The sequence below is a fragment of the Lynx rufus genome, unplaced genomic scaffold, assembly GCF_022079265.1.
Source record: "Lynx rufus isolate CCGP_SWC_20201006 ecotype Redwood Valley unplaced genomic scaffold, mLynRuf1.p SCAF_11, whole genome shotgun sequence".
In the NCBI taxonomy this organism is placed as follows: Eukaryota; Metazoa; Chordata; class Mammalia; order Carnivora; family Felidae; genus Lynx; species Lynx rufus.
In genome coordinates, this window is record NW_025814825.1 from 59924538 (window position 1) to 59949696 (window position 25159).

The window sequence follows — 25159 nt, forward strand, 5'->3', positions numbered from 1 at the left end:
TGAACTCGACTTCAACCTCATCAGAAAGTCATTCTTCATGAGCCCGTGGCCAGTCCAGATGTTTTGGAAAGGTGTGGCATAGCTAGTGGCTCTTCACAAGCTGTCGGCTGAGTTGTTTTCTGACATGTTGTCCTGTGTCCATCTCAGGAAGAGAAGTTTAAGTTCTGATCACTGTTTCCATGTTGTTCCAGTTCTACCTGTGGTCGACGCCTTGTCTTCCAGCCGCAGAGCCAGTGCTCCTTGGCCCAGCCTATCAGGTCAGCAGCCTTCCCCACAGGATGCGCCATTGCTCTCGAAGACCCCAGGGGGTCACCACAACCAGGGAGGGAGCCTGGGAGCTACGGTAGAGGCCTCAGAGGTGCCTGGGGAAAGACCACGGTTACAGGAAGAGAGATCACTGCCTCCAGGATTTGTCTGGGCCCCCCACTGGATTTGTCTGGGCCCCCCACTGGATTTGTCTGGGCCCCCCACTGCTTTGGCACCTGTTCATCCTCCCTCTCCTGATGGTCCAGCAAAACTTTCTAAAGTTCAGAAAGTACAAAGATTAAGAAAGCACATAGCCATGCCCCCTTTACCTACGCACGACTGATGCTTACATCTTGGTATATTGGTTTTTCAGGCTTACCAAGAAATAGAGCATCATAAATAAATTTGAAGTTCCTCAAATTCCCAAATCCCAGTCTCTGTTCTCTCCTTCCTCAGAGATAAACACTGTCTTGAATTTTGTATATATCTTCATTTTTCATATTTTTACAAACAGGAATTCTGTGATCTCTATATATGTTATTTCATGTTTTTCTTTCACACAAATTACATTATTCCCCATATATCATTCAGGACCTCTTATTCTTTTTTTTTTAATTTTTTTAACGTTTATTTATTTTTGAGACAGAGAGAGACAGAGCATGAGCAGGGGAGGGTCAGAGAGAGAGGGAGGCACAGTATCTGAAACAGGCTCCAGGCTCTGAGCTGTCAGCACAGAGCCCGACGCGGGGCTCGAACTCACGGACCGCGAGATCATGACCTGAGCCGAAGTTGGACGCCCAACCGACTGAGCCACCCAGGCACCCCAGTACCTCTTATTCTTTACTCAGTTATGTTTTTGAGATTCACCCATGTTGATACACATGTATAGACACTTCAGTGCTTTTAACTGCTGTTTTGTTATAGGGTTTTTTTTGAATAAGCCATTTAAATTATGCATTTCCCCACTGACAGAGATGCATTCTTTTAATTTTTCATTTCTGCCCTCTTGATGTCAAGTCCTAAAGCACCAGTGCATGATATCCCACAATCTAATCTGCTTTGTTAAGTGACTAATAAAAAGCACATCACACAGTGGTCTAATCATTAAGTAATTTTTTTCCTAGAATGCTCTTATACATGTGGAGTAACCACAAGATTCCTCGTAATTTGTAAGCACGGCAAATAGGGCGAGTTGAATAGGGAAGTTTCAAACACTTACCGTAGCTTTGGTTTCCACAGAAGACTGGGCCGTGGTGAGGCTGGTAAATGGCACCAGAAGATGCTCTGGAAGGGTGGAAGTCTTCTACCACGGCACCTGGGGGTCGGTGTGTGATGACGGCTGGGGTCTAAAGGAGGCTCATGTTGTGTGCAGGCAGCTTGGGTGCGGCCAGGCAGTGTCTGCCCCCCTGGGTGCCCACTTTGGCCCAGGCTCTGGAAAGATTCTCCTGGATAATGTGCACTGCAGTGGTAAGGAAAGCCACCTGGCCCTGTGTGCCCACGATACCTGGTTCACTCACAACTGTGGGCATGAGGAGGATGCTGGAGCCATCTGCTCAGGTGAGGGGTCTTTTTGCATTCTAAATGAGTCATGAACAGAATGGGTTATTACAGAAACTGAGCAATGAGCCAATGGCCCCTCCAGTGAGGGTGATGATTTCCTCTCTTTACACTAACAGGTTCTCTGACGACAAGCCCCTCCCCTCCAGGTAAGACTGACTTGGCCGTTTCTATATCCTATTCTTAGTTCTAGTTCTGGCTGGCTAATATTTACCTGGGTGTTAGAAGTGGAATGGAAATGACCCTGTTAAATCAAGCTGTAAGCAGTTTCCAGAAGTTGGTTTGATTGGTCCCTATCACTTAAAGCCTCAAAGGTTTTCCCAGTCTATAGTTCAACTCCACCATAACACAGGGAACCCAGAATATAGGCATGTGGGGCTGACCTTGCTCTTGTGCAATCAGGTTCTTCTCTAGGAAACCCACTAATCCTGGCCAGAATGACCTCTCTTCTGGGAAGCTGCTTGAGGGTAGATCCCAGGCACCATTTAGCTTGGCGGAGAGCTCAACAGTGAAGAGCAATATTAGCAAAGAGGGAATTCAGAAATTAGCTGAATACCCAATCAGCCAGGTGCCGGAATCTTCCTAAATCAGAATGAAATTACCAGGCAGCCACAGGCAAGACAGGATACTTATGGGGCCATTGGATAACTGGAAAGGTCACTGATTTGGGGATACTTGTCTATGACGATGCCCATCAGTCATCACAAACCACTTATTTGAGAGAAAATTGCCATTCACTTTCCAGAATAATTAGATCAGAAAATCATCCCTCTGGAGTCTGTGGGGCCTGATCCTTTGTAACAGGTGAAGACACCACATCAGTTGAAAATTTATGCTTATGTGCTTTTGGAGTACCTCTGCCATTAGGAAAAACCCTGGGGCCATTGCAAGCATTTCTTTTTTATCCTACAGCAGTGGTTTTTAAACTTTATTGGGTGTCAGAATTACCTGCAGGGGTTATTAGAACACAGATTGCGGGGCCGCCCCCAGAGTTTCTGATTCAGCAGGCCTAGGGTGGGGTGTGAGAATTTGCACTTCCAGAAAGTACAGGATGCTTATTCTGCTGGTCTGGGGACCTCACTTTGAGAACCACTGTCTTAAAAAGAAAGAAGGAATCCTTTTTATCCTAATAAATAAAAACAGAATTATCATCATCATCTCCATCACAATTATCATTCTCACCATCGTCGTCGTCATTATCATCATCACCATCGTCACTGCCATCATCACCACCGTTATCACCATTGTCATTGTCATCATCATTGTCATCACCATCATCACCATTGCTACCACCATCACCATCGTCATCGTCACCAGCACCATCATCATCACCACTGTCACCATCATCACCTTCGTCACCATCATCACCACTGTCACCATCATCACCTTCGTCATTGCCGTCATCGTTGCCATCATCACCATCACCAACATCACCATCATCACCATCATCAATGCCATCATTATCCACATCCTTGTTACCAACACCAATGCCATCACCATTAGCAGCAAAAGCTACTCGATCTAGTAAGCCAAACTTCGTATTAATGAATCACTTCTTTGGTTGTTTTTAGTTGATGTGATTTTAATGGTTATGTATACGCAAAGTTAAACATCCAAGCAAGAAGATAGGTAAACTATTGCAAACATATGGATATTCATTATTACGTAAGTAATCAGGTCTCTGTGGATGAAGCATTTTCCATTTATAGCCAGGAGCCTGAGGTGGTTGCACTCATGGCCTCCTCTTTATCTGATAGTCACTGCCCTAATCCAAATCCTCATCACCTCTTCCTTCCTGGATGAACACAGACTTCTCCTAACTGGCTTCCCTGCCTACAGGCTCCCAACATTATAGTCTATTGTTTACATGCAATCAGTTACTTTTCAAAAATAAAAGTCAGACTTATGGAAATTTAACTTACCTACACTAAAGATCACCATGTAGTTCAAAGAATTTTGATGAATGTGTGCAGTTGTGTAAACATCACTACCATCAAAATATAAAACATTTCTACTACCTTAAAGAGTTTCCTCATGCCTCTTTCTATTCAATCCCTTCTCTTAACCCCAGGTCCTGGCAACTATCCATATGATTTCTGACCCTAAAAAAGTTTGACTTTTCCAGAATATTGTATATTTTAATCAGACAATATGTAGCATTTTGTGTTGGGCTTGCTTACATAGCATAACACTTTTGAGATTCACCCATGTATCTCCAAGAATCAGACATTCATTCTTTCACATTGCTGAGTAGTATTCCACTGTATGGATGTGACAAATGTGTTTATCCATTTGCCACTTGATGGATATTGAATTTATTTTTAATTTTTGACTATTATTAATTAAGCTGCTTAAAACATTCATATACAGATTGCAAACTATTTTCCAAGGTGGCTGTACCATTTTGCATTCCCACTAGCAACATATGAGAGTTACAGTTGCTCAACATACTTGTCAACCCTTGGATTCTATTTTTTGTTTGATCATTATAGTCTCCTCTCCTATAATGAGAATGATCTCTCTTCGTGGTTTTAATTTGCCTTCCTTTGATGGCTAGTGGTACTAAGTACATTTTAATGTGTTTATTTACATCTCTTCTTTGGTTAAGCATCTGTTCAAATCTTTTATCTTTTTTTGTCTTATGTTGTAAGACAGGTCTTTATATATTAAAGAAATATAGAAATATTATATTATAAAATACTGGGTACAAGTATTTTCTCAGATGTGTGTTTTGCAAATGTTTTCTCTCAGTCTACAACTTGTCTCTTCATTTTCTTAAGTCTTTTTTAAGGAGCAGAATTTTTAAGTTTTAATGAAGTCCAATTTACCAAGATTTTTTTCTTCAATCAAATGTGCTTTTATATTCTAAGAAATCTTCACTTGCCCAAAGTTCTCAAATATTTTCTCCTGTTTTCTTCTATAAGTTTCATAGTTGTAGGTTTGTCATTTAGTTCTATGATCCATTTTTGTTGATTTTTTAATATGGTTCAAAGTATTTTTTTCCCCGTATAGATCTCTAATCATACCAATGCCATTTGTCTAAAAGACTCTCCTAACTCCACTGAAATACCTGGCACTTTTGTCAAAAATAAAATAATCATTAATACGTGAGTCTATTTCTAAACTCCCTCTCTTGTTCCACTGGTTTATGTTACTATTCTCATGCCTGTGTCACATTGTCTGGATTCCTGTAGCTTCAGACTAAGTCATGAAACCACTTTGTTCTTTTTTCTTCTTTTTCAAAATTGGTTTAGCTAACCTAGGCTTTTGGCCTTTCATATAAAATTTTTGAATCAACTTGTCAATCTCTACAAAAAATATCTGCTAGGATTTTTAGTTTAGATTATGTAGAGTCTATATATATATATATATATATATATATATTTGAGTCTATATATAAATTTGGGGGAAATTGACATCTTAATAATATTGAGTTTTCTGATCCATCAACACAGGACATCTCTTCATTTATTTAGGTCTTTCATTAACTCAACATTTTTTTATGTTTCTACGTTCAAATTTTGCCCATCATTATCAGACTTATTTATAACAATTTCATGGTTTTTGATGTTGCTATAAAAAGGTATTTTTAAAATTTTCTATTTTGGTATTTATCTTTGTGGCTAGTGAGTTGTTTCCCAAAACAATGAAGTATTTATTGACTTGGAGACATTATGACAATTGTTTAATTTATTCATTCCTTAATTTATTAACCTCTTTCTTATCCATTATCATACTTGATTCCCACTTTTACAGATCAAGAAACAGATATTCATGTCTAATGCGTGGTGAAGTGAGAATCAGATCCCAGATTAGAAGAATCCTGTCTTTAGGCTGGAAATTCACTAAGCTCTTTAGAACTGGCTTTTATATTTCACCAAGAGATACCAGAAATTTGTTTGGAGTGCCAGAGAACTTTCCCTTTTCTCAGCTTTAGTTGTGTGTCTGCGAGGTGCCAGCTATCACTAACCAATGTTTTCTTTTCTTTGTAGCTGCTGAAATAACAATGGAACCCATTACCTCTGAGGAAGAGCAAACAGCAACAGGTACTTAAGAAAGCAGCTTTTTTTTTGAGTTTATACTGAAGCTTTATATCTTCTAATTTATTCAAGTTTACAAGTTATTTCTAGAAATTGGAAAAAAATGTAAATTTAGTAACAAACATTGCTAGGAGTCTCCAGTCCCTAGCTGCATCCTTGAGGTAGCTAAGTAAAGATGTTTCTGAGAATATGCTCCCAGAACTACAGATCAACAGCATATTAAGATGAATTGCGAGCCCTAACACACGTGACACACACACACACACACACACACACACACACACACAGGTTCTATGGCCCAATGAATTTAGAAAACATTGCATTAAACAAATTAAACAGGTGCCTTTGCTACAGGACGTCTACGAGTCTTTAATATACAATTAACTCTACAAAATCCCCACTAGAGGGCGCCTGGGTGGCTCAGTAGGTTAAGTGTCTGAGTTTGGCTCAGGTCATGATCTAAGTTGGTGAGTTCGAACCCCGCTTCTCTCACTCTCTTTCTCTCTCTCTGCCCCTCCCCCCCATCTCTCCCACTTTCTGCCCCTCCTCCACTCATGCGCACTCTCTGTATCTCTCAAAAATAAGTAAACATTAAAAAAAGGTTTTTTAAATCCCCACTAGAAGTCACAGCAGGCAATGCTCATAAAATATACTCCACCCAAATCCCCTTTCCCTTATGTATCATCTCTTAGGAGGTTCTCTGCATAATATCAGTAAGGAAAATGTAAAATCCAAGTATCTGGGAGTAATACATATGCTACCACAGTATTCTAATCAAAATAAAATGCAGGGTGCCTGGCTGGCTCAGTTGGTGGACATGCGACTCTTGATCTCAGGGTTGTGGGTTCAAGCCCCATGTTGTGTGCAGAGATTACTTAAAAATAAAATATTTTTTAAAAATTAAAATGCCTAGTTCCTCATGTCTCTGAATGTCTGAATTGAAGGTCGCTGTCCTCCAATACCCATGCTGCCTAAAACGAGCTCCCCCCACATCTCTTCTGCCCATTTCTCAAGGTAGGGTCCCCTGGTCTCCACAAGAAGTCATATCCTGCATATTTGTATTTTTTTCTTTTGACATCCCTTATAATGCACCTCATATTATAGTTACTTGTACACAGATTCTAGCTTCTGAGTTTAAGACTTTTATTTATTTTTAAAAATTTTTAAAGTTTATTTATTTATTTTGAGAGAGAGAGAGAGAGTAGAGGAGGGGCAGAGAGAGAGAGGGAGAAAGAGCATCCCAAGCAGGCTCTGTGCTGTCAGCGCAGAGCCCAATGTGAGGCTCGAACTCACGAACTGTGAGATCATGACCCGAACCTCAATCAAGAGTCGCACGCTTAACCGACTGAACCACCCAGGCACCCTGAGTTTTAAGGCTTTTAAGTGCAAGCACTCTGACTCAGTTTCTTTGCATTGAATAAGTATTTGTTATTCATGGTGGCACACAGCATCATTAATTTGCAGAGGCTTATTTTATTGCCTTTAGGTCTCCTTAAGTATGATGTTCTTAAGTTTATGTTCTGTTTCTTAAAGACTTATTTCTACCGAGCCAAGGATTCAAGGATAAGTTTACCACGAATATCTAACAGATGACTAAAAAACTAAACCATCTTATTTGATGGTGACTTATTTAGATGAATCAAAAGAAAACACAAAGCTCCGGAAGGGTCTCAGAATGAATCCTTCAGGCAGTGTGTCCGCTTTCTTCTTTCTGCTCTACTGACTGACGGTGACCTAGCTTTGTGTTCCTCCTAGCTGATGGCTTCTCAGAGCCCTCACTGACCACAGCCTCTGCGGCCTTGACTCCTCTACCTGCAGGTATGGGAAACAGGTCCTGGGAAATTAAGGGCTGATGGAAAGCAGGGAGAGAGGCATTTCTCCAAGCTGGAGTGAACGCGGGAGCCAGCCCACTTACATATTACGGCATTTAGAGCAATTGTCTTCACCTTTTTTCACCTTTTGGTTCACCTCAATTTCTTCATCTGTAAAATGGAAACCCATGCCGTGCCACATGGGGTTGCAAAGATTAAGAGAGAAACGTTTAAGTTAGTGGCTCTCAGAGGCTCTGGCATTTCACTCACAAACAACATATGTCAGTTCCTGACTCAGTTTCCTTTACATAGTAAAGCCATAAAGAAAGATTATGGGGGACAAAGGGACCAAGTTGCTGTGAGACTAATGTAGTCTGGACAACAGAGGTCCATTTAGATACGATCTGCGTATGGATCTTTCCTATTTCATTAGATATATTGACATTTCCCATTTCTAGGCTATCCATGGCAGAGGAATAACATGGATAAAGTGACTAAAAGAACCTGGGAATTCTGAAAGTTTCTTGAAAAAGAGTTTCATCCTTTGCAAGGGGAGATTTAGTAAAGACTCGTTGAAGGGATTTGAATCTGAAGATTATTCTGACTATTCTTAACTGTGCGGGTACCTGAGGACTGTGTGATCTTGCATGTTTGTAAACTGGGGACATGATGACCTAGGGTTTCAAAAGGATGAAGGAAACCCTCCAGATATGGGGGGCCGGTCTCCCAGTGTTTCTGCTGCTTGTGCATCCCCAGGAGCCTGGATGGCCGTGAGACTGGTGAATGGCACAGGGAGGTGCTCGGGCCGAGCGGAGGTTCTCATCCAAGGCACGTGGGGGACCGTGCGTGATGACCTCTGGGACCTGGCCGAGGCCACAGTTGTGTGCCGCCAGCTGCAGTGTGGCCAGGCCGTGGCGGCACCCACGGGGGGGGCGGGGAGCACTTTGGGGCAGGCTCCGGGAAGATCGTGCTGGACGATGTGCAGTGTGTGGGCAGCGAGAGCCACCTGGGGCAGTGCGCGCACAGGCGTGAGGCCAGGCACGACTGCGGGCCCATGGAGGATGCCAGCCAGCGTCGTGTGCTCAGGAGAGGAGCTGTCACCTCCCATGATGTCACTGCTTTTATGCACCCTCAGGCATTTTCAACCTGTGTCGAAATCAAGTCATTAAGCAATGTATTGAATAAACTCCATATTGCAAGCATTATTATAATAAGCCATGCCAATGCCTTTCCATCTTCAGGTGCTAATGGCCCACCAGCCCCCACCCCCACCTCAGGTTCTGAAGCTGCTTCCTCAATGTACACACTCACAGGTGGGTCATCTGTGCTTGCTGCTTTTGCTTTTGGTTCTGTTTACCCTCTAGAAGATGCTTCCTCAATCTATACTCCGGTAGAGGCACTTAGAGATGGCAGAGCCACCCCTACTGTGCAAGGGTTGTAGATAAGAATAAAAGAGGGCATGACATTTTACAAAACGAGACGCTTATCCATCACCTGGCACTCTCAAAGTGTTCCTTTTCTGTCTGTCCGTTGTTATTCCTGGGAAATCCAAATTGTATTCCACTGGTTCCAGACTCTAATCAAGTTTAAAAGAACCCAACAGGTTAAAAGTATTATAAAAAGCAGATGATGCCCAGAGCATCTGACCATCTATCAGATGCTGGCAGTGGGCCAAGCTTACTCAAATTGGTGCCTATAGAGCCTACAAGGATGGAGAAAGCTACAGAACTCCCAGTGCCGAGGCACCCGGTGTGAGCACTGTTCTTGCATCCGACCTGGGCTGGGTCTCCATCTCCTCTGGCAGCAGCCACAGCACCTGTGGGTTATTACTGAAGGTTAAGGCCAACTCCACCAGCACCATGTTTCCAACTAAAAAATGAAACCACAAACCCATTCTCTACACTAAATATCCAGTTTGCTGCATTAATTGCTATTTGACATTCTAAACACTGATTTTCCCCAACTGACCCCATAATGATATATGGCCGTGAGATCATTTGAATTGATGTTTTATAAGGCAAAATGAGGAACAAGAGTTGCTGAAAATCTCACATTGCTTAGGTAACACATAGTCTAGATAAATTGGCCAAACACCTAGGGCAAGCCTAAAAAGTCCAATCATCGACACAAATGCCATGTTGCCATGATTGCATACAGTTGATTGTTTTCTAAAAGAGAAAGAAGAGAGATGGAAACAGAGAGACCCAGAAATGGACTCATGGGCATTCAGAGAACTAGAGTGTACAGACCATGGGGAATATTCCAAAACCTCATCTTAAAAACTAGATAACTAAGTTTAAAGACAGGGTGAAGTGAGGGTTTCCCTGCCTAAAACTTTGTGGAGGAAACCAATGGAAGACTCAATGTCATATTTGAGTCTGACTTTTCAGGATGTTCTCATTGTAAACATCTTCCTTTCCTACATTTAGGAGGTTCTTGGTCACAAATGATGTCCCTGTTTGTATCATTTATAGGTGATGGACTGTCAGCTACCATCCCCACAACAGGCCCTTCTATCCTTCACTCTACACTCATACCAGCAGGTAATGCCTCTCTGTGACTTGCTTCATGTTTCCTGAGCATCTGTTCTGTGCCATGCACAGAATTAAGGGCTTTCACAATATTGTTGCTCCACAATAACCATAAAGGAAGGCACGATTTCCAACATTTCATAAATGCATAAACAGAGCTCAGAAAAGACAGATGAACAGAAGGCACTGTGTGACAACACTAGAGTCACACAACCATATGTGGTAAAGGTTGGCTCACCCAGACCTGCCCAACTACAAGGATCACTGTGGTTGTTTTCACTGTGTTTTTCTTGATGACATGATCGAAGTTACCTCGGGAGTGCTAGAGAAGGAAGGTGTGAACAAGAATTAACTGCTCATCCCAAGATGATTTGAGAAAATGATATGGAACGGTTAAATGTTAAGAATACTATTAGGCTCTCTACAACAGAGAATTGCTACAATAAAATATACGAAAGACAAAATGTCACCTATTGATTTCCATTTTCCCTGCACTGCTCCGTTTGAGCAAAATTTATCTCCTCAGCTATGTCTAGGCCTTCTCGTTAGCATATATGCTAATGCCTCTTTGCCTTTAATTACAGACCTAACATTTCCAGGGGTGCCTGGGTGGCTCAGCTGGTTAAGTGTTCAACTCTTGATTACGGCTCAGGTCATGATCTCATGGTTCATGAGATAGAGTCCCACATCAGGCTCTGTGCTGACAGCGCAGAGCCTGCTTGGAATTCTCTCTTTCCCTCTCTCTCTTACCCTCCCAATGCTCACTTGTTCTCTCTCTTTCTCTCTCTCAAAATAAATAAATAAACTTTTAAAAAAATTTAGAAAAGAACTATCATCTCCATAAGCCATATCTCCTATATGAACATCACCAGGTAATAAACAAACAATTCCTTTAAATATCCCTTGGGGATATTTACTTCCAGATCTATTGGGCCACATTGCAGAAGACAAGTCCTCTCAGTAAGAATAAATAGAAAAAACAATTAAAATAAAGTAATTTATAAAGGCTGTTCTTTTACTGTAGATGATGAAGATTATGTCAAGAGACAGCATTTCTGAAAACTTGAGCTATTATTACCTAACAGTATACCCCAATATAAGAAATCTCCCCAACCTTAGAGAGTTAGATCTCCAGTCTCTGTCTTCCTCGTATCTCCCCAGGAGGCTTCGTGGCCGTGAGGCTGGTAAATGGCACAGGGAGGTGCTCGGGCCGAGTGGAGGTTCTCATCCAAGGCACGTGGGGGACCGTGTGTGATGACCTCTGGGACCTGGCCGAGGCCACAGTCGTGTGCCGCCAGCTACAGTGTGGCCAGGCCATGGCCGCACCCACGGGGGCCCACTTCGGGGCAGGCTCCGGGAAGATCGTGCTTGATGATGTGCAGTGTGTGGGCAGCGAGAGCCATCTGGGGCAGTGCGCGCACAGGGGTGAGGCCAGACACAACTGCGGGCATCTGGAGGATGCTGGTGTCGTCTGCAGAGGTAAGGGGCTGTATCATTTTTTTTAACCCCACATCACTTCTTTGTCTCCTTTCAGACATTTCTCAATGATTATTTTAATGACTCATATTATAAATGGCACCATAGGCCTTAGCATGTGGATTTCTTCTGGCCATCAGGTGCTGATGGTTCACCAGGCCCCACTCCAACTACAGAGCCTGAAACTGCCACCCGAGCATACACACTGTCAGGTTGGTCCATTCTTTGCATGGTTCTTTTGCTTTGAAGATTTTCCTCCTTAGAATGTCCCTTTCCTGGGGCACTTGGGTGGCTCAGTCGGTTGAACGTCCGACTTCGGCTCAGGTCATGATCTCATGGTACGTGGGTTTGAGCCCCACGTCGGGCTCTGTGCTGACAGCTCAGAGCCTGGAGCCTGCTTCAGATTCTGTGTCTTCCTCTCTCTCTCTGCTCCTCCCCTTCTCACACTCTGTCAATCTCTCTCTTGGAAAATAAATTAAAAACATTAAAAAAAAAAAAAAGAATGTCCCTTTCCTAAACCAAGTTAGTAGGGTCTTTGCATGGAACAACTCCAGGGAGCACCACCCTCCTAGAATGCACCGTGGATTCTATCACCATGCAGGTCACCACATGTGGTATGTGGATGGCAATTCCAGGTCACCACATGTGGTACATGGATGGCGATTTCTGGGCTTGTGCAGCCCAGTGGTCCTGCATGGTTGAGTCACTCCAGGGTAGAGTGACACCAGCAACAGCCATTCTACATCATATCACATCATACAGAGGGGCACAGAGCAGAAGGGGAATCAGGTTTCTCGTTTCACCACTTAGACCTCTTAAATAATTCTTGAACTTGCCTAAACAAAACCTGGATGTTGAGAATATTTAGTTGTCTCTAAAGGGTTCAGAGGCTCAGTCAATTAAAATAAAGTAAGTTGAGATTGAGTTAATTTCTACGAAATAATATTTACGGTGATCAAGATGTATTTTAAAAACTGCTGATAGATTCACATATTAGCAGATATTTGTATGATCAGTATGTAGCATCCTTTTAATTTCAGGAATCTGAAAAATACAAAAACAAGTAAGTGGTTAGAAGAGGACACAGCATATAAAAATGAATCATTTCTCTCTCTGTAGGTATTTGATAGGAGAACAACGAAGCCTGTTTCCTTAAATACATGATAACATGGGTGTCACAATAAAATAGTTGCTAGTGAAATTCCCACTGGCATTGGCCACACATCACAAGATCCCCTTCTTCACCTTGATTGGAACTGAGTCTCAGTTGCTTTGCCATTAGGAGTAAAACTTCTGGTGTGTATTTGACATACTAAGACTGATTGTACACTGTACCTTGTACAATGAACCACGTGGCCAACTAAAAAATTAAATCAATTATGTGATTTTTTTTCTTTTTCTATTACAACTCGCTTTAAATAACCACTGTGATGGTTTAACTGATTTCTAGATAGTCTAGTCCCAAATTATTTAAACTGATCAAAATAATTAAGTGGCTAGCCAATCATTTACATATATAAAATAACATTATGAGAAGTCTCAAACTCACTGACAAATGTAAAAATAGTATCATGAACCCCTGAATATCCAATACTAAGTTTTATCAAATCCTAATATTTTGCTCTGTTTGAGCATCTTTTTAAAAAGATGTTTGAGATCCTTTTTAAAAGAAAACAATACAACAGCACATTAAAAGGATCATACAATGCGATCAAGTGGGATTTTTCCCTGGGTTGTAAGGGTAGTTCAACATATACAAATCAATGAATGTGATATACCACATTAACACAATTAAAGAGTTTTTAAAATGGGTGAAATTGGTGAAGGGGATTAAGAGTTCACTTATCATGACGAGCACTGAGTAATGTATGGAATTGTTGAATTACTATGTTGTACACTTGAAACTAATGTATCACTGTATGTTAATTATACAAGAATTACAATTTTTAAAAATAATTAAATAAATAATTTTTAAAAATAAATCACATAATCATCTCAATAGACGCAGAAAGTGCATATGACAAAATTTAACACCATTTCATGATGAAAATACTTAACAACCTAGATGTAGAAGGAACGTACCTCAACATAATAAAGGCCATATATAACAAGACCTCAGCTAACACAATGGTGAAAATTTGGAAGCTTTTCCTTAAAGATCAGAATAAAAGACAGGGATGTTCTCTTGCCACTTCCATTCAATATAGTACTGGAATTCCTAGTCAGAGCAACTAGGTAAGGAAAAGAAATAATAGAAATTCAAGTTGGAAAGGAAAAAGTTAAATTATCTGTTTCCAGATGACCTGGTCTTACATATAGAAAACCCTAAGCACTCCAGAGAGAAAAAAAAATGTTAAAACTAAAAAATGAATTTAGTAAAGTTACAAGATACAGAATCAACATACAGAAATCAATTGTGTTTCTTTAACAATGAACCATCTGAAAAAAGAATCAAGATATCCCATTTACAGTATCATCAACAAAAATAAAATTGCTTGGGCATAAACTTAACCAAAGAGGTAAAAGGTCTGTAACCGAAAACTATAATTGATGACGTAAATTAAAGGAAATACAAAAAATGTAAAGGATCCCATGTCCATGGATTGGAAGACAAGATATTGTTACAATGGCCATCCTATCCAAAGAGATCTACAGATTCAAAGCTCTTTCCATCAAAATCCTAAGGGTAATTTTTACAGAAGTAGAGAAAACAATCCTAAAATTCATATGAAACTACAAAAGACCCAGAATAGCCAAAGCGATCTTGAGAAAGAACAAAGCTAGAGGCATTGCACTCCCTGATTCCAAAATGTATTAAAAACCTACATTATGGTACTGGCATAAAGATAGGCATATAGACCAATGGAACGGAATAGAGAACCCAGAAATAAACCCACGTATATATAGTGAACTGATCTTTGACAAGGGTACCAAGAATACACAATGGAGAAATGATGGTCTCTTCAACAAATAATATTGGGAAAAATGAATATCCACGTGCAAAAAAAAAATGAAATTGGACCCCTGTGTTATACCATACACAAAAATTAACTCATTGTAGATTAAAGACTTAAACATAACACCTGAAATTATAAAATTCCTAGGAGAAAACATAAGGGAAGGTCTTCTTCACACTGGTTGGCAATAAATTCTTGGATATGACACCTGAGACAGGCAATAAAACCAAAAATAGGTAAGCGGAACTGTATCGATCTGAAAGCTTCTGCACAGCAGAAATAACAATCAACAGAATTAAAAGGCAACCTATGAAATGGGAGAAAGTATTTGAAAATCATATATCTGCTAAGGGGCTAATTTCCAAAATCTATGTAGAACTCCCAAAATTTAATAGCAAAAAAATCAAATAACCACATTAAAAAATGGGCAAAAGACTTGAACTGACGTTTCTCCAAAAAGAAGATAAAAATGTCCAACAGGTATATGAAAAGATGCTCAACATCATTAATTATTAGGGGAAATGCAAATCAAAACTACAATGAGATATCACCTCGTGCCTGTTAGGTTGGTTACTATAATAAGTATGGCGAGGTTGTAGAGAAATTGGCACCTTGCACACTGCCCGTAGACATGTAAAATGGTTCAGCTGCTATAGAAAACATTTCAAAGATTCTTAAAAATTAAAACTAAAACTGGCATATGATCCAGCCATCCTACTCCTGGGTAATATACCCGAAAGAATTGAAATCAGGCTCTCAGAGACATCTGCATTGCCATGTTCATTGCAGCAACATTCCCAATAGCTAAGATATGGAAAAAAACCCACACGTCCATCAACAGGTGAACGGATAAAGACCATGTGGTACCTATATAAAGTGAATATCATTCAGCCTTAAAAAAAAAAGAAGGAAATTCTGCCATTGGCACCAATATAGCTGAATCTGGAGGACATAATGCTGAGCAAAATAAGCCAATCACAGAAGGATAAATATTGCATGATTTCACTTATATGAGGCATTTCAAATAGTCAAGCTCACAGAAGCAGAGAATAGAGTGGTGGTTGTCAGGGGTTCAGGGGAGGGAGTTCAATGATAGGAAGTTTCAGTTATGCTTGATGAATAAATGCTGGAGATCTACCATACAATATAGTGCAAGTAGTTAAATTTGAGCGGTGCCTGGGTGGCTCAGTGGGTTAAGCGTCCGACTTCTGCTCAGGTCATGATCTCACCGTTCCCGAGTGCGAGTCCCACGTGGGGCTTTGTGCTGACAGCTCAGAGCCTGGAGTCTGTTTCAGAGTCTGTCTCCCTCTCTATCTCTGCCCCTCCCCCACTCATGCTCTGTCTCTCTTGCTCTGTCTCTCAAAAATAAACATTAAAAATTTTTTTTTAATTTGCTAAGAGGATGCATACCATGCTAAGTGTTCACAACAACAACAAAAAAAAAAAAAAAGGAGGGGAAAATACAAAGAAATTCTGGGAGTTGTTGGATATGTCTATTACCGTGACTGTGGTGATAATATTGCAAGTGTTTGTGTATGTTTGAACCCAATAAGCTGTACACATTAAATACATGCAGCTCTCTGAGCAGCAATGATGCCTTGATAAAGCTATTTTAAAAAGGAGGCAGAACAGGGGCACCTGGCTGGCTCAGTCAGTAGAGCATGAGACTCTTGCCCTCAAGGTTGTGAGTTCAGGCCCTGTGCTGGGGGTGGAGCCCACTTTTTTTAAATAAATAAATAATTTTTTAAAAAGGAAGCAAAACAATACTTTATTGCCATTTTACGAGTTAATAAGATGAAAACAGGGCTGTCTTCATGCCCTATGGAAGCCTCACACGGCTTTGGCTACTCAGAGCCAAGATAAAGCCACCAAACATCGAAATGGAAAACACTCAGCTGTGTAATTGACTGCATGTCTCCGTGACAGGACACATCTGGGCTGCTCCTCAAAGGAAATGAGGGAAAAGATCTATCATTGGTTCTGTGGGCACTTAGAGAACCGGAGTGTGCCAGGCGAGGGCATACCATCCACATGTGAGCCTTTTACCCCACAGTGGGGTCTGATACCCACGTTGGGTGGGTGTACCAGGAAAGGCAGTCAGAGAGAGCAGACCCAGACCATAGCAGGACAGACTTGCGCCTAGGCTTCTGTTGGGGCCTGTCTGAAGTTCCCCCTCCCCGTGTGGGGAGGCCGCATCTAGCGGTGCACAAGGCCTCTCTTTGCTTTACAGACACAGATGAAGTGCTGACAGCAGCCGTGCCCACCACACCTGCAACACTTCCCATGATGGCCATTCTAGCAGGTGGGTTGTTAGTTCTGCGGGGAATAGGGGGGAGGGCACTGTGTGCAGGGCAGTGGACTGGCCCCTTCCCGGGCCCACTGACCACAGCCAGGAGAGGACTCCTGGCCTGCGTAAAAGCAGAGTCAGGAGCCGACATTTCTACCTGACCGTGACCTTCAAGCTGGCTTGGTGTTCAAATCTTTGTCTTTCTTTCTCATTTTTTTTTAAAGCGTATTTATTTATTTTGAGAGGGAGACATAGAGAGTGCAACTGGGGGAGGGGCAGAGAGAGAGAGGGAAAGAAGGAGAATCCCAAGCAGGCTGTACAGGGTCAGTGCACAGAGCCTGATGTGGGGCTCGAACACATGAAACCGTGAGATCGTGACCTGAGCCGAAATCAGGAGTCGGGTGCTCAACTTACTGAGCCACCTAGGCACCCCTGAAACTTAGTCTTTCTGAAGTTGAAATTAGGGGATGTCCCAATTACTGGGAATTCTTCTGTTCATCCCTGCTGACAGGTGATGGATTATTTGCAACCACAGACACAACGGAGCCTGCGGCCCTGCCATCCACACCCACCCCCCTGGCAGGTAAGTCCTTGGGAAAATGCGGGGGGTGGGGAAGCTAATGTTTGTGGAACAACCAAAATGTAATAAAGCAGAGAATCGGATGCTTTCATATAACTGACAGTTCATTGAGTGCTCACAAGAACCTCCCAGCATTATTGTCCCCACAACCCTCACCATTGGCTCATAAAATGAGACACAGAAAGTATCATTTTCTAGCATTACCCACCTAGAACATGGTGAAGCCAAAATCTGGGCATGTAGCAATCTGACTCCAAACCCATGTGACTACTAGCCTTTTGGGGGGCAGGGGGGTGGAGACAGTATGTCCAAAGCTACCTCTGGACTACTGGGAAGAGAACATTCTTGCAAGCCTAATTGTACAGTGCAGGTGCATTAGGACCATAGCCAGGTAACGGGGGTGTCAGCTGTGGTAATCACTTACTCTGTAGATTTTAGTATAAAATTCCTAATGGGAAAAACTTATAAATTTATAGCTTCCAGGGTGACAGACAGGCAAAATGTACCCTTTTAATATGCCTAGAACTCTGTATTAGGAATGAGCCCTAGCCCATCTCTTCCTTCTTCACCCTGGGGTACCTGCCTGCACATCTGCTTTACAAAGAGAAAAAACTCGTTGTACCATTTGGGTATCTGAAGGTTGGTTCCACAATAACTCACATGATAACTGAATTTTTCCAGGTCAGGTGTCATCAAATGTTTATTTTTCAAGTTTATTTATTTATTTTGAGAGAGGCGTTGGGGCAGGGGGCGTGTGCAGAGAGAGGAGCAGAAAGAGAATCCCAAGCAGGCTCTGCACTGTTAGCATGGAACCCGATGTAGGGCTCAAACTCACAAATCGTAGGATCATGACCTGCCCTGAAATCAAGTCAGATGCTTAACCAACTGAGCCACTCAGGCTCACCTCAAGTGTTTATATTTCCAAATAAACTCTATGGTGGGAGTTTACGGTTGTGTGTAGATATTCTGTTGCTTCCTAAAAGCGTATCACACAGCAGTCACACATCACCTCCTCTGTTTCGAGCCCCAGCTCGAGCCACTTCTTGACATCCCTGGGTCCCTGAGCACTTTTGCTTTCAGAGACCCTTATACTGAATTATATTTTATGACCGTGTTGGTATAAAGACAAATGGAATGTAGACTAGACTGAGGTCATCTTTTTCTTCTAATTTTAAAGAAATTAAGACATTTTTAGGGGTCTTTAGCAGTCACCTGGGCCCCAGGCAGTGTGCCCACCACATCTGATCGATTAATCTGTCTGCTCCTCTGGGTTGTTCTGAATAACTAGCAGGTCTGAACTCACCACCACCACCCCAAGCCCATTTGGGAAGGAGGAAGGACATGACATTTTTGCCTACCACAAAGTTGTTTCAAATAGGAGGCAGGGGTGGATTCTGCCTTACTTTACAGCTTCCTGGGGGACAGAATCGATTGGCCGTGGGGAGGGCCACCCCAAGGCAACATCCTTGGAGCTGGGCTCAGTAAGCCAGGCCGCCTGTTAGCAGCAATGGCTCATAGCAAGCCGGCCTATTTTGGCCCAAGGGTGCTCACAGGAGCCTTGTTGAAAAGAGGTTTAACTTTCGGGGAACAGTGCACACATTTCCTGGTAGGACTGAGTTGAAAACTGTAGGCGATAGTCTCACTGTGGTGTTTCCATGCTTTTCCAGAGCGATGTGGGGAGGAGGGTGTCCACAGAGCAAATTCTGAGGGCCCAGGAGAATTCGGACTTGTAAAGGGGAGCTTGACCTCTAACCTTTCGGCAGGCTTCCTCACCTTTTCTTCTGAGCGTAATCTCCTTGCGATTAGGCTGACAGTGCACATTTGCATTGCAATTTTACTCACGTGTATATTCTAACTGATCTCAAATGAACTGGTATGTTAGAGAAATATTACTACTTATATTATTGTATTGTATTGTAGTGTGTTATATTCCTACTCCTATTTTGTAAGCTAGAGAGCTATTCATACAATGAGACATAGACCCTTATAAACTCTTCGTTTATTTTTTTATTTTTTATTTTTTTTTAATTTTTAATTTTATTTAATTTTATTTTTTTAATATATGAAATTTATTGTCAAATTGGTTTCCATACAACACCCAGGGCTCATCCCAACAGGTGCCCTCCTCAATACCCATCACCCACCCTCTCCTTCCTCCCACCCCCCCCATCAACCCTCAGTTTGTTCTCAGTTTTTAACAGTCTCTTATGCTTTGGCTCTCTCCCACTCTAACCTCTTTTTTTTTTCCTTCCCCTCCCCCATGGGTTCCTGTTAAGTTTCTCAGGATCCACATAAGAGTGAAACCATATGGTATCTGTCTTTCTCTGTATGGCTTATTTCACTTAGCATCACACTCTCCAGTTCCATTCACGTTGCTACAAAAGGCCATATTTCATTTTTTCTCATTGCCACGTAGTATTCCACTGTGTATATAAACCACAATTTCTTTATCCATTCATCAGTTGATGGACATTTAGGCTCTTTCCATAATTTGGCTATTGTTGAGAATGCTGCTATGAACATTGGGGTACAAGTGCCCCTATGCATCAGTACTCCTGTATCCCTTGGATAAATTCCTAGCAGTGCTATTGCTGGGTCATAGGGTAGGTCTATTTTTAATTTTCTGAGGAACCTCCACACTGCTTTCCAGAGCGGCTGCACCAATTTGCATTCCCACCAACAGTGCAAGAGGGTTCCCGTTTCTCCACATCCTCTCCAGCATCTATAGTCTCCTGATTTGTTCATTTTGGCCACTCTGACTGGCGTGAGGTGATACCTGAGTGTGGTTTTGATTTGTATTTCCCTGATAAGGAGCGACACTGAACATCTTTTCATGTGCCTGTTGGCCATCCGGATGTCTTCTTTAGAGAAGTGTCTATTCATGTTTTCTGCCCATTTCTTCACTGGGTTATTTGTTTTTCGGGTGTGGAGTTTGGTGAGCTCTTTATAGATTTTGGATACTAGCCCTTTGTCCGATATGTCATTTGCAAATATCTTTTCCCATTCCGTTGGTTGCCTTTTAGTTTTGTTGGTTGTTTCCTTTGCTGTGCAGAAGCTTTTTATCTTCATAAGGTCCCAGTAATTAACTTTTGCTTTTAATTCCCTTGCCTTTGGGGATGTGTTGAGGAAGAGATTGCTACGGCTGAGGTCAGAGAGGTCTTTTCCTGCTTTCTCCTCTAAGGTTTTGATGGTTTCCTGTCTCACATTCAGGTCCTTTATCCATTTTGAGTTTATTTTTGTGAATGGTGTGAGAAAGTGGTCTAGTTTCAGCCTTCTGCATGTTGCTGTCCAGTTCTCCCAGCACCATTTGTTAAAGAGACTGTCTTTTTTCCATTGGATGTTCTTTCCTGCTTTGTCAAAGATGAGTTGGCCATTAAACTCTTCGTTTAAATAAGAAATCTAGTGGGACCGTGGATTCTGCTTTTTATCTCGTTCGTGTAGGGAACTGGGAGGTGCCAAAGATCACTGTTGGCTTAACAGAGAAGCACGCCAGGCTTTTTAGAACCTTCTAGAATGCAGAATGTCAATATAAATATCATGGCCAAGGCAACAAATAAAACAACCATTAGATTGCAGACCCTTTCACTAGACAGAAATAATCTGTGATTATTAAATTTTAAAAATTTTATCTGCAAAGACAACTTTATGCAGCAAAATAGTATCTGTTTTTCTCTATCTAACTGAAAAGAAGGACTTTTTCTTACTGTTTTACCTTGCTGAGATCTCTCTCCTCGGCAGCAGTGAGGAGCTGTTAGAATCTCTCTGGTTAGCATTGAGGGAAAAAAGCAAGTCTGAGCAACTCCACACTTATAATAAGGATCACAAAACAAAGAAAGAATTTTGGTAAAAGGAATGTGAGCATATATATTTTGCATCTATAGAAACAGATCTTCAAAAGAAATAAACAGATCTTCATCTCTAGTAAATTAGAATTTATCATAAAAATCCTTTAGGGTGGAAATCCATTACTCCTTAATAAATTCCTACATTAAATCAGCAGAAGAAAATAGAATATCTTTCTTCTAAGTATAAGACATTATTTTCTTTTCTTTTTACTCAGTTGCTTTTTGTTTGGTGTTTTGGTATTTCTGTTTTTACTTTAACTATTGAATTATTAGCTCTAGATTAGCCTATACTCTCGTATAGTAATATAATTTTTTAAATATAAATTGGTACTTTTAGTATATCCTGCATACATTTTCATGCTTAAATATTTCAAAATAAAATGCATCTTATTTTTAAAAATTTTTTATGTTTATTTTATTTTTGAGAGAGAGAGAGAGTACAGGGGAGGGGCAGAGAGAGAGGGAGACACACGATCTGAAGCAGACTCCTTCCTTCCTTCCCTCCTTCCTTCTTTCCTTCCCCTTCCTTCCTTCCTTCCACCAAGGTGCTCTATGCATGTGCATTAACAACTACACGGTGCTAACAGACTTACTGTCATGCAGCCTTCCTTCTCCAACTTCACCCACTACCTTGGTTCTATACCCACAAACTAGTAATCTGATACTTCTGGGAGTTCTCTCTAGTTTTTGTTTTGTTTCCTACTAAATAAATCTCACTAAGATTTCTTGCATAGGCTAGGGAAACAGATTTCCTAATTTCAAACACTGGTTCCCCAGAATTGTGTGATCTTGGGCACATTACTCAACTGCTATGTGCCTTAATTTCCTCACCTACAATATGGGTACTATAATAGAATATATTTGCCTATAATACATCCATGAGTGTCTATATACATGTATACACACTATTATTTATTTAAAAAAAATTTTTTTTTCAAAGTTTATTTTTTTGGGGACAGAGAGAGACAGAGCATGAACGGGGGAGGGGCAGAGAGAGAGGGAGACACAGAATCGGAAACAGGCTCCAGGCTCTGAGCCATCAGCCCAGAGCCCGACGCGGGGCTCGAACTCACGGACCGTGAGATCGTGACCTGGCTGAAGTCGGACGCTTAACCGACTGCGCCACCCAGGCGCCCCGACACTATTATTTATATATACACATCTACACACACACACATAGATACACAGATGTGGCTGGAGGACCACCGTGGAGGTTAAAGATGCTGAAAGCATCATTTACTTAGTGCTGGACACCAGGAAGTCTATATAAACGTTAGTTCTATAATAACTATTGCCATCATTGTTGTCATCAAATATTTGCCTTTTGCTGAGGTGAGACAACTGACCTAGAGAAACTTAAACACACTGAGAAGTGTGTTTAAATGTTTGACTTTCAAACATCAGCATCTGCATTAGGCCTGGCCTTTCTCCCAGGGTCATGGCTAGGTTCCGGGAGACAGTTCCCTGAGGAAATAGAGCCCAAGTGCATGGCACTTCCCTCACCCTGGCTCGTGCCACACTCCATTGGTCAAGAAAGTCACAAAGGCCCACCTGGTTTTGAAGGGATGATACAGAGACTCCTCCTTCCGACATGGGACTGTCAAGGTTCCAGAGGGCTCGAGGAATGGGAGAGATTTTGTAGACACCTTTAGAAAATACAATTGACCACTATGCCCTTCTTTGCCAGCACCTCAATCCTACATTGGTTGGCATCCTCTTCCTCCAAACACATCATCTACGAGGTTTCTCTGGTCTCTAGTTTCTAAAAAGAACGTGCTGGGATTTTCCCATCAGCTCTTCCTATTCTTCCCATTTTCTCTGTCCTTGCAGATTACATTTTAAGGCCTTTCACATGCTTGTGGAAGGAGAGGAAATGAGTTCATTTAATCAAATCATGTTGCACTTGAAGCCCCCACAGGTTTCCCTTCCACGTGAACTTGCCCCTCCTTTCACTCTGTCTGGGGCGAACCTCCTTCCTTTATGATCGACCTGCAGAAATCATCTTCCTGTTTCAAAGCCAGTCCTACATAAACTGATCTCTCAAAGCAGATGAAATGTCTGTCACCAATAGTGTTGTTAGACTCCTAGAGGTATCCCTCTTACTTGCCCTGATAGCGCAAAGTGTGTGGTTTCTCCATCCTGTCACTGATTGTAAATCCTGAGGGGTGAACTCTATCAACTTTTTCCCCTATTAGGCATTAAGGGAATGTTCTATGGTTAAAAATACCACTGTGCTGGCGGCAAAGAAATGTCTTTAGTGCAAGAAAGAGCACTCTGTAATCTCCAGATTACACCGTACTGGGCAACTCCCATGGAAATACTCTGGTCAGCTGTCCACAGAGCCATGGCCATCGCATCCAGATGGCCCTCAAGTCAAGGGTTCCCTGAAGTTCTTCTGCCATCAGTGGGACAGGGATACGTGTGCAAGGCTGAGACCCAAGGACCTCTGCCTTTCCCCCTCCAGAAGCCAGATGTTGCTGTTCACTGGGGTCTTCTGGCACTTCTGGGAAGGAGAAAGTCCAGCTCTGATGTTCCAAGACCATTGATCTATCTGCCCAACCCAGAGGAATTATGACAACAGCAGTATATCGGCCCACTGTAACAGGATCAAGGCAACATGCTGACATAAATAAAGGTCAATCTCACAATATCCCGCTGCTCTGTCACCCCAGGAGCTTCCATGACCGTGAGGCTGGTGAATGGCACAGGGAGGTGCTCGGGCCGAGTGGAGGTTTTCATCCAGGGCACATGGGGGACCGTGTGTGATGACCTCTGGGACCTGGCCGAGGCCACAGTCGTGTGCCGCCAGCTGCAGTGTGGCCAGGCCGTGGCGGCACCCACGGGGGCCCACTTCGGGGCAGGCTCTGGGAAGATTTTGTTGGACGACGTGCAGTGTGCGGGCAGCGAGAGTCACCTGGGGCAGTGCGCGCACAGGGGTGAGGCCAGGCACAACTGCGGGCACCTGGAGGATGCTGGTGTCGTCTGCACAGGTGAGGGGCTGACTGTCAGTCCTCACTTGGAAGGCTACTGTTATCCCCTCACTACTCATTCTTCCACACACACAGCCAGCATGGTCCAGAAATGTCAGTGGATCAAGGCAGGCCACTGGTGTTGTCTACACCCTTTCAAAGTTATGCATTGACCTGACCATCCCCTTGACTGCAGATTGCTTGAGTACGGCTCATGATCACGGATCCAGGCTCAGATGTGACCTGTTTGGTTTGAAAATTCAGGCTGAACTCGAACTCAGCCAAAACACATTATCTGGCATAAATATCCAAATTCTTCCGTTTGTGGAAAAAAAAAAAGTATAAACAGAAGTTAAGGCTCAAAACAACAAATTCTTTTATTACATTCACCAACTGGATCTGAGAAAGAGCTGACTCTTTGGTCACGAAACAGCTTTCCAGTTCACACAGTCCCCGTCACTCAAACCCCTTACTTGTTTTATTCCCACGGCTCTTGGAAACTTTCGAGTTTGAGTTTGTGACCTCTGGTGATGGGCCAAATTTGTCAGCTGGTGTTCCAAGCCCTCCACGTCTAGGCCTGGTGACCTTCCCAAACCTATGTGTCTTTCCAGTTGGCACTCTGCCTCACAGAATCTTTCCTGATTCTGTCCCTCTGGCAGCTGGGAAAACGTTCCTACGAATGACAAGCTCTGCCAGGATGCACTTGGCTCGTCCTGAGCCATACCCCTCAACATCTAAGGTCCCTGGGGGAGCACTGCCTTCTGAAGCCCCCTGGGACGCTCAGCATTTGCTGACTGGTCTCATGGCTCAAATCCCCAAGACATGCTAAGATCCTCAAGGGCATGGTCTCTGCTTCTGTC

The 25159-nt window shown here is 42.3% G+C and overlaps 1 protein-coding gene across 1 annotated transcript in view; it reads left to right on the top strand.

Moving 5' to 3' along the window:
* LOC124506403 (deleted in malignant brain tumors 1 protein-like) overlaps window positions 1–25159 on the top strand; it is a 107796-nt gene that overhangs the window by 16981 nt on the left and 65656 nt on the right. The window contains 7 exon segments of the mRNA XM_047072463.1: window positions 1486–1803; window positions 7599–7661; window positions 8411–8577; window positions 8580–8717; window positions 8719–8765; window positions 11366–11664; window positions 24003–24320. Coding sequence (XP_046928419.1) covers window positions 1486–1803; window positions 7599–7661; window positions 8411–8577; window positions 8580–8717; window positions 8719–8765; window positions 11366–11664; window positions 24003–24320 — 1350 coding nt within the window.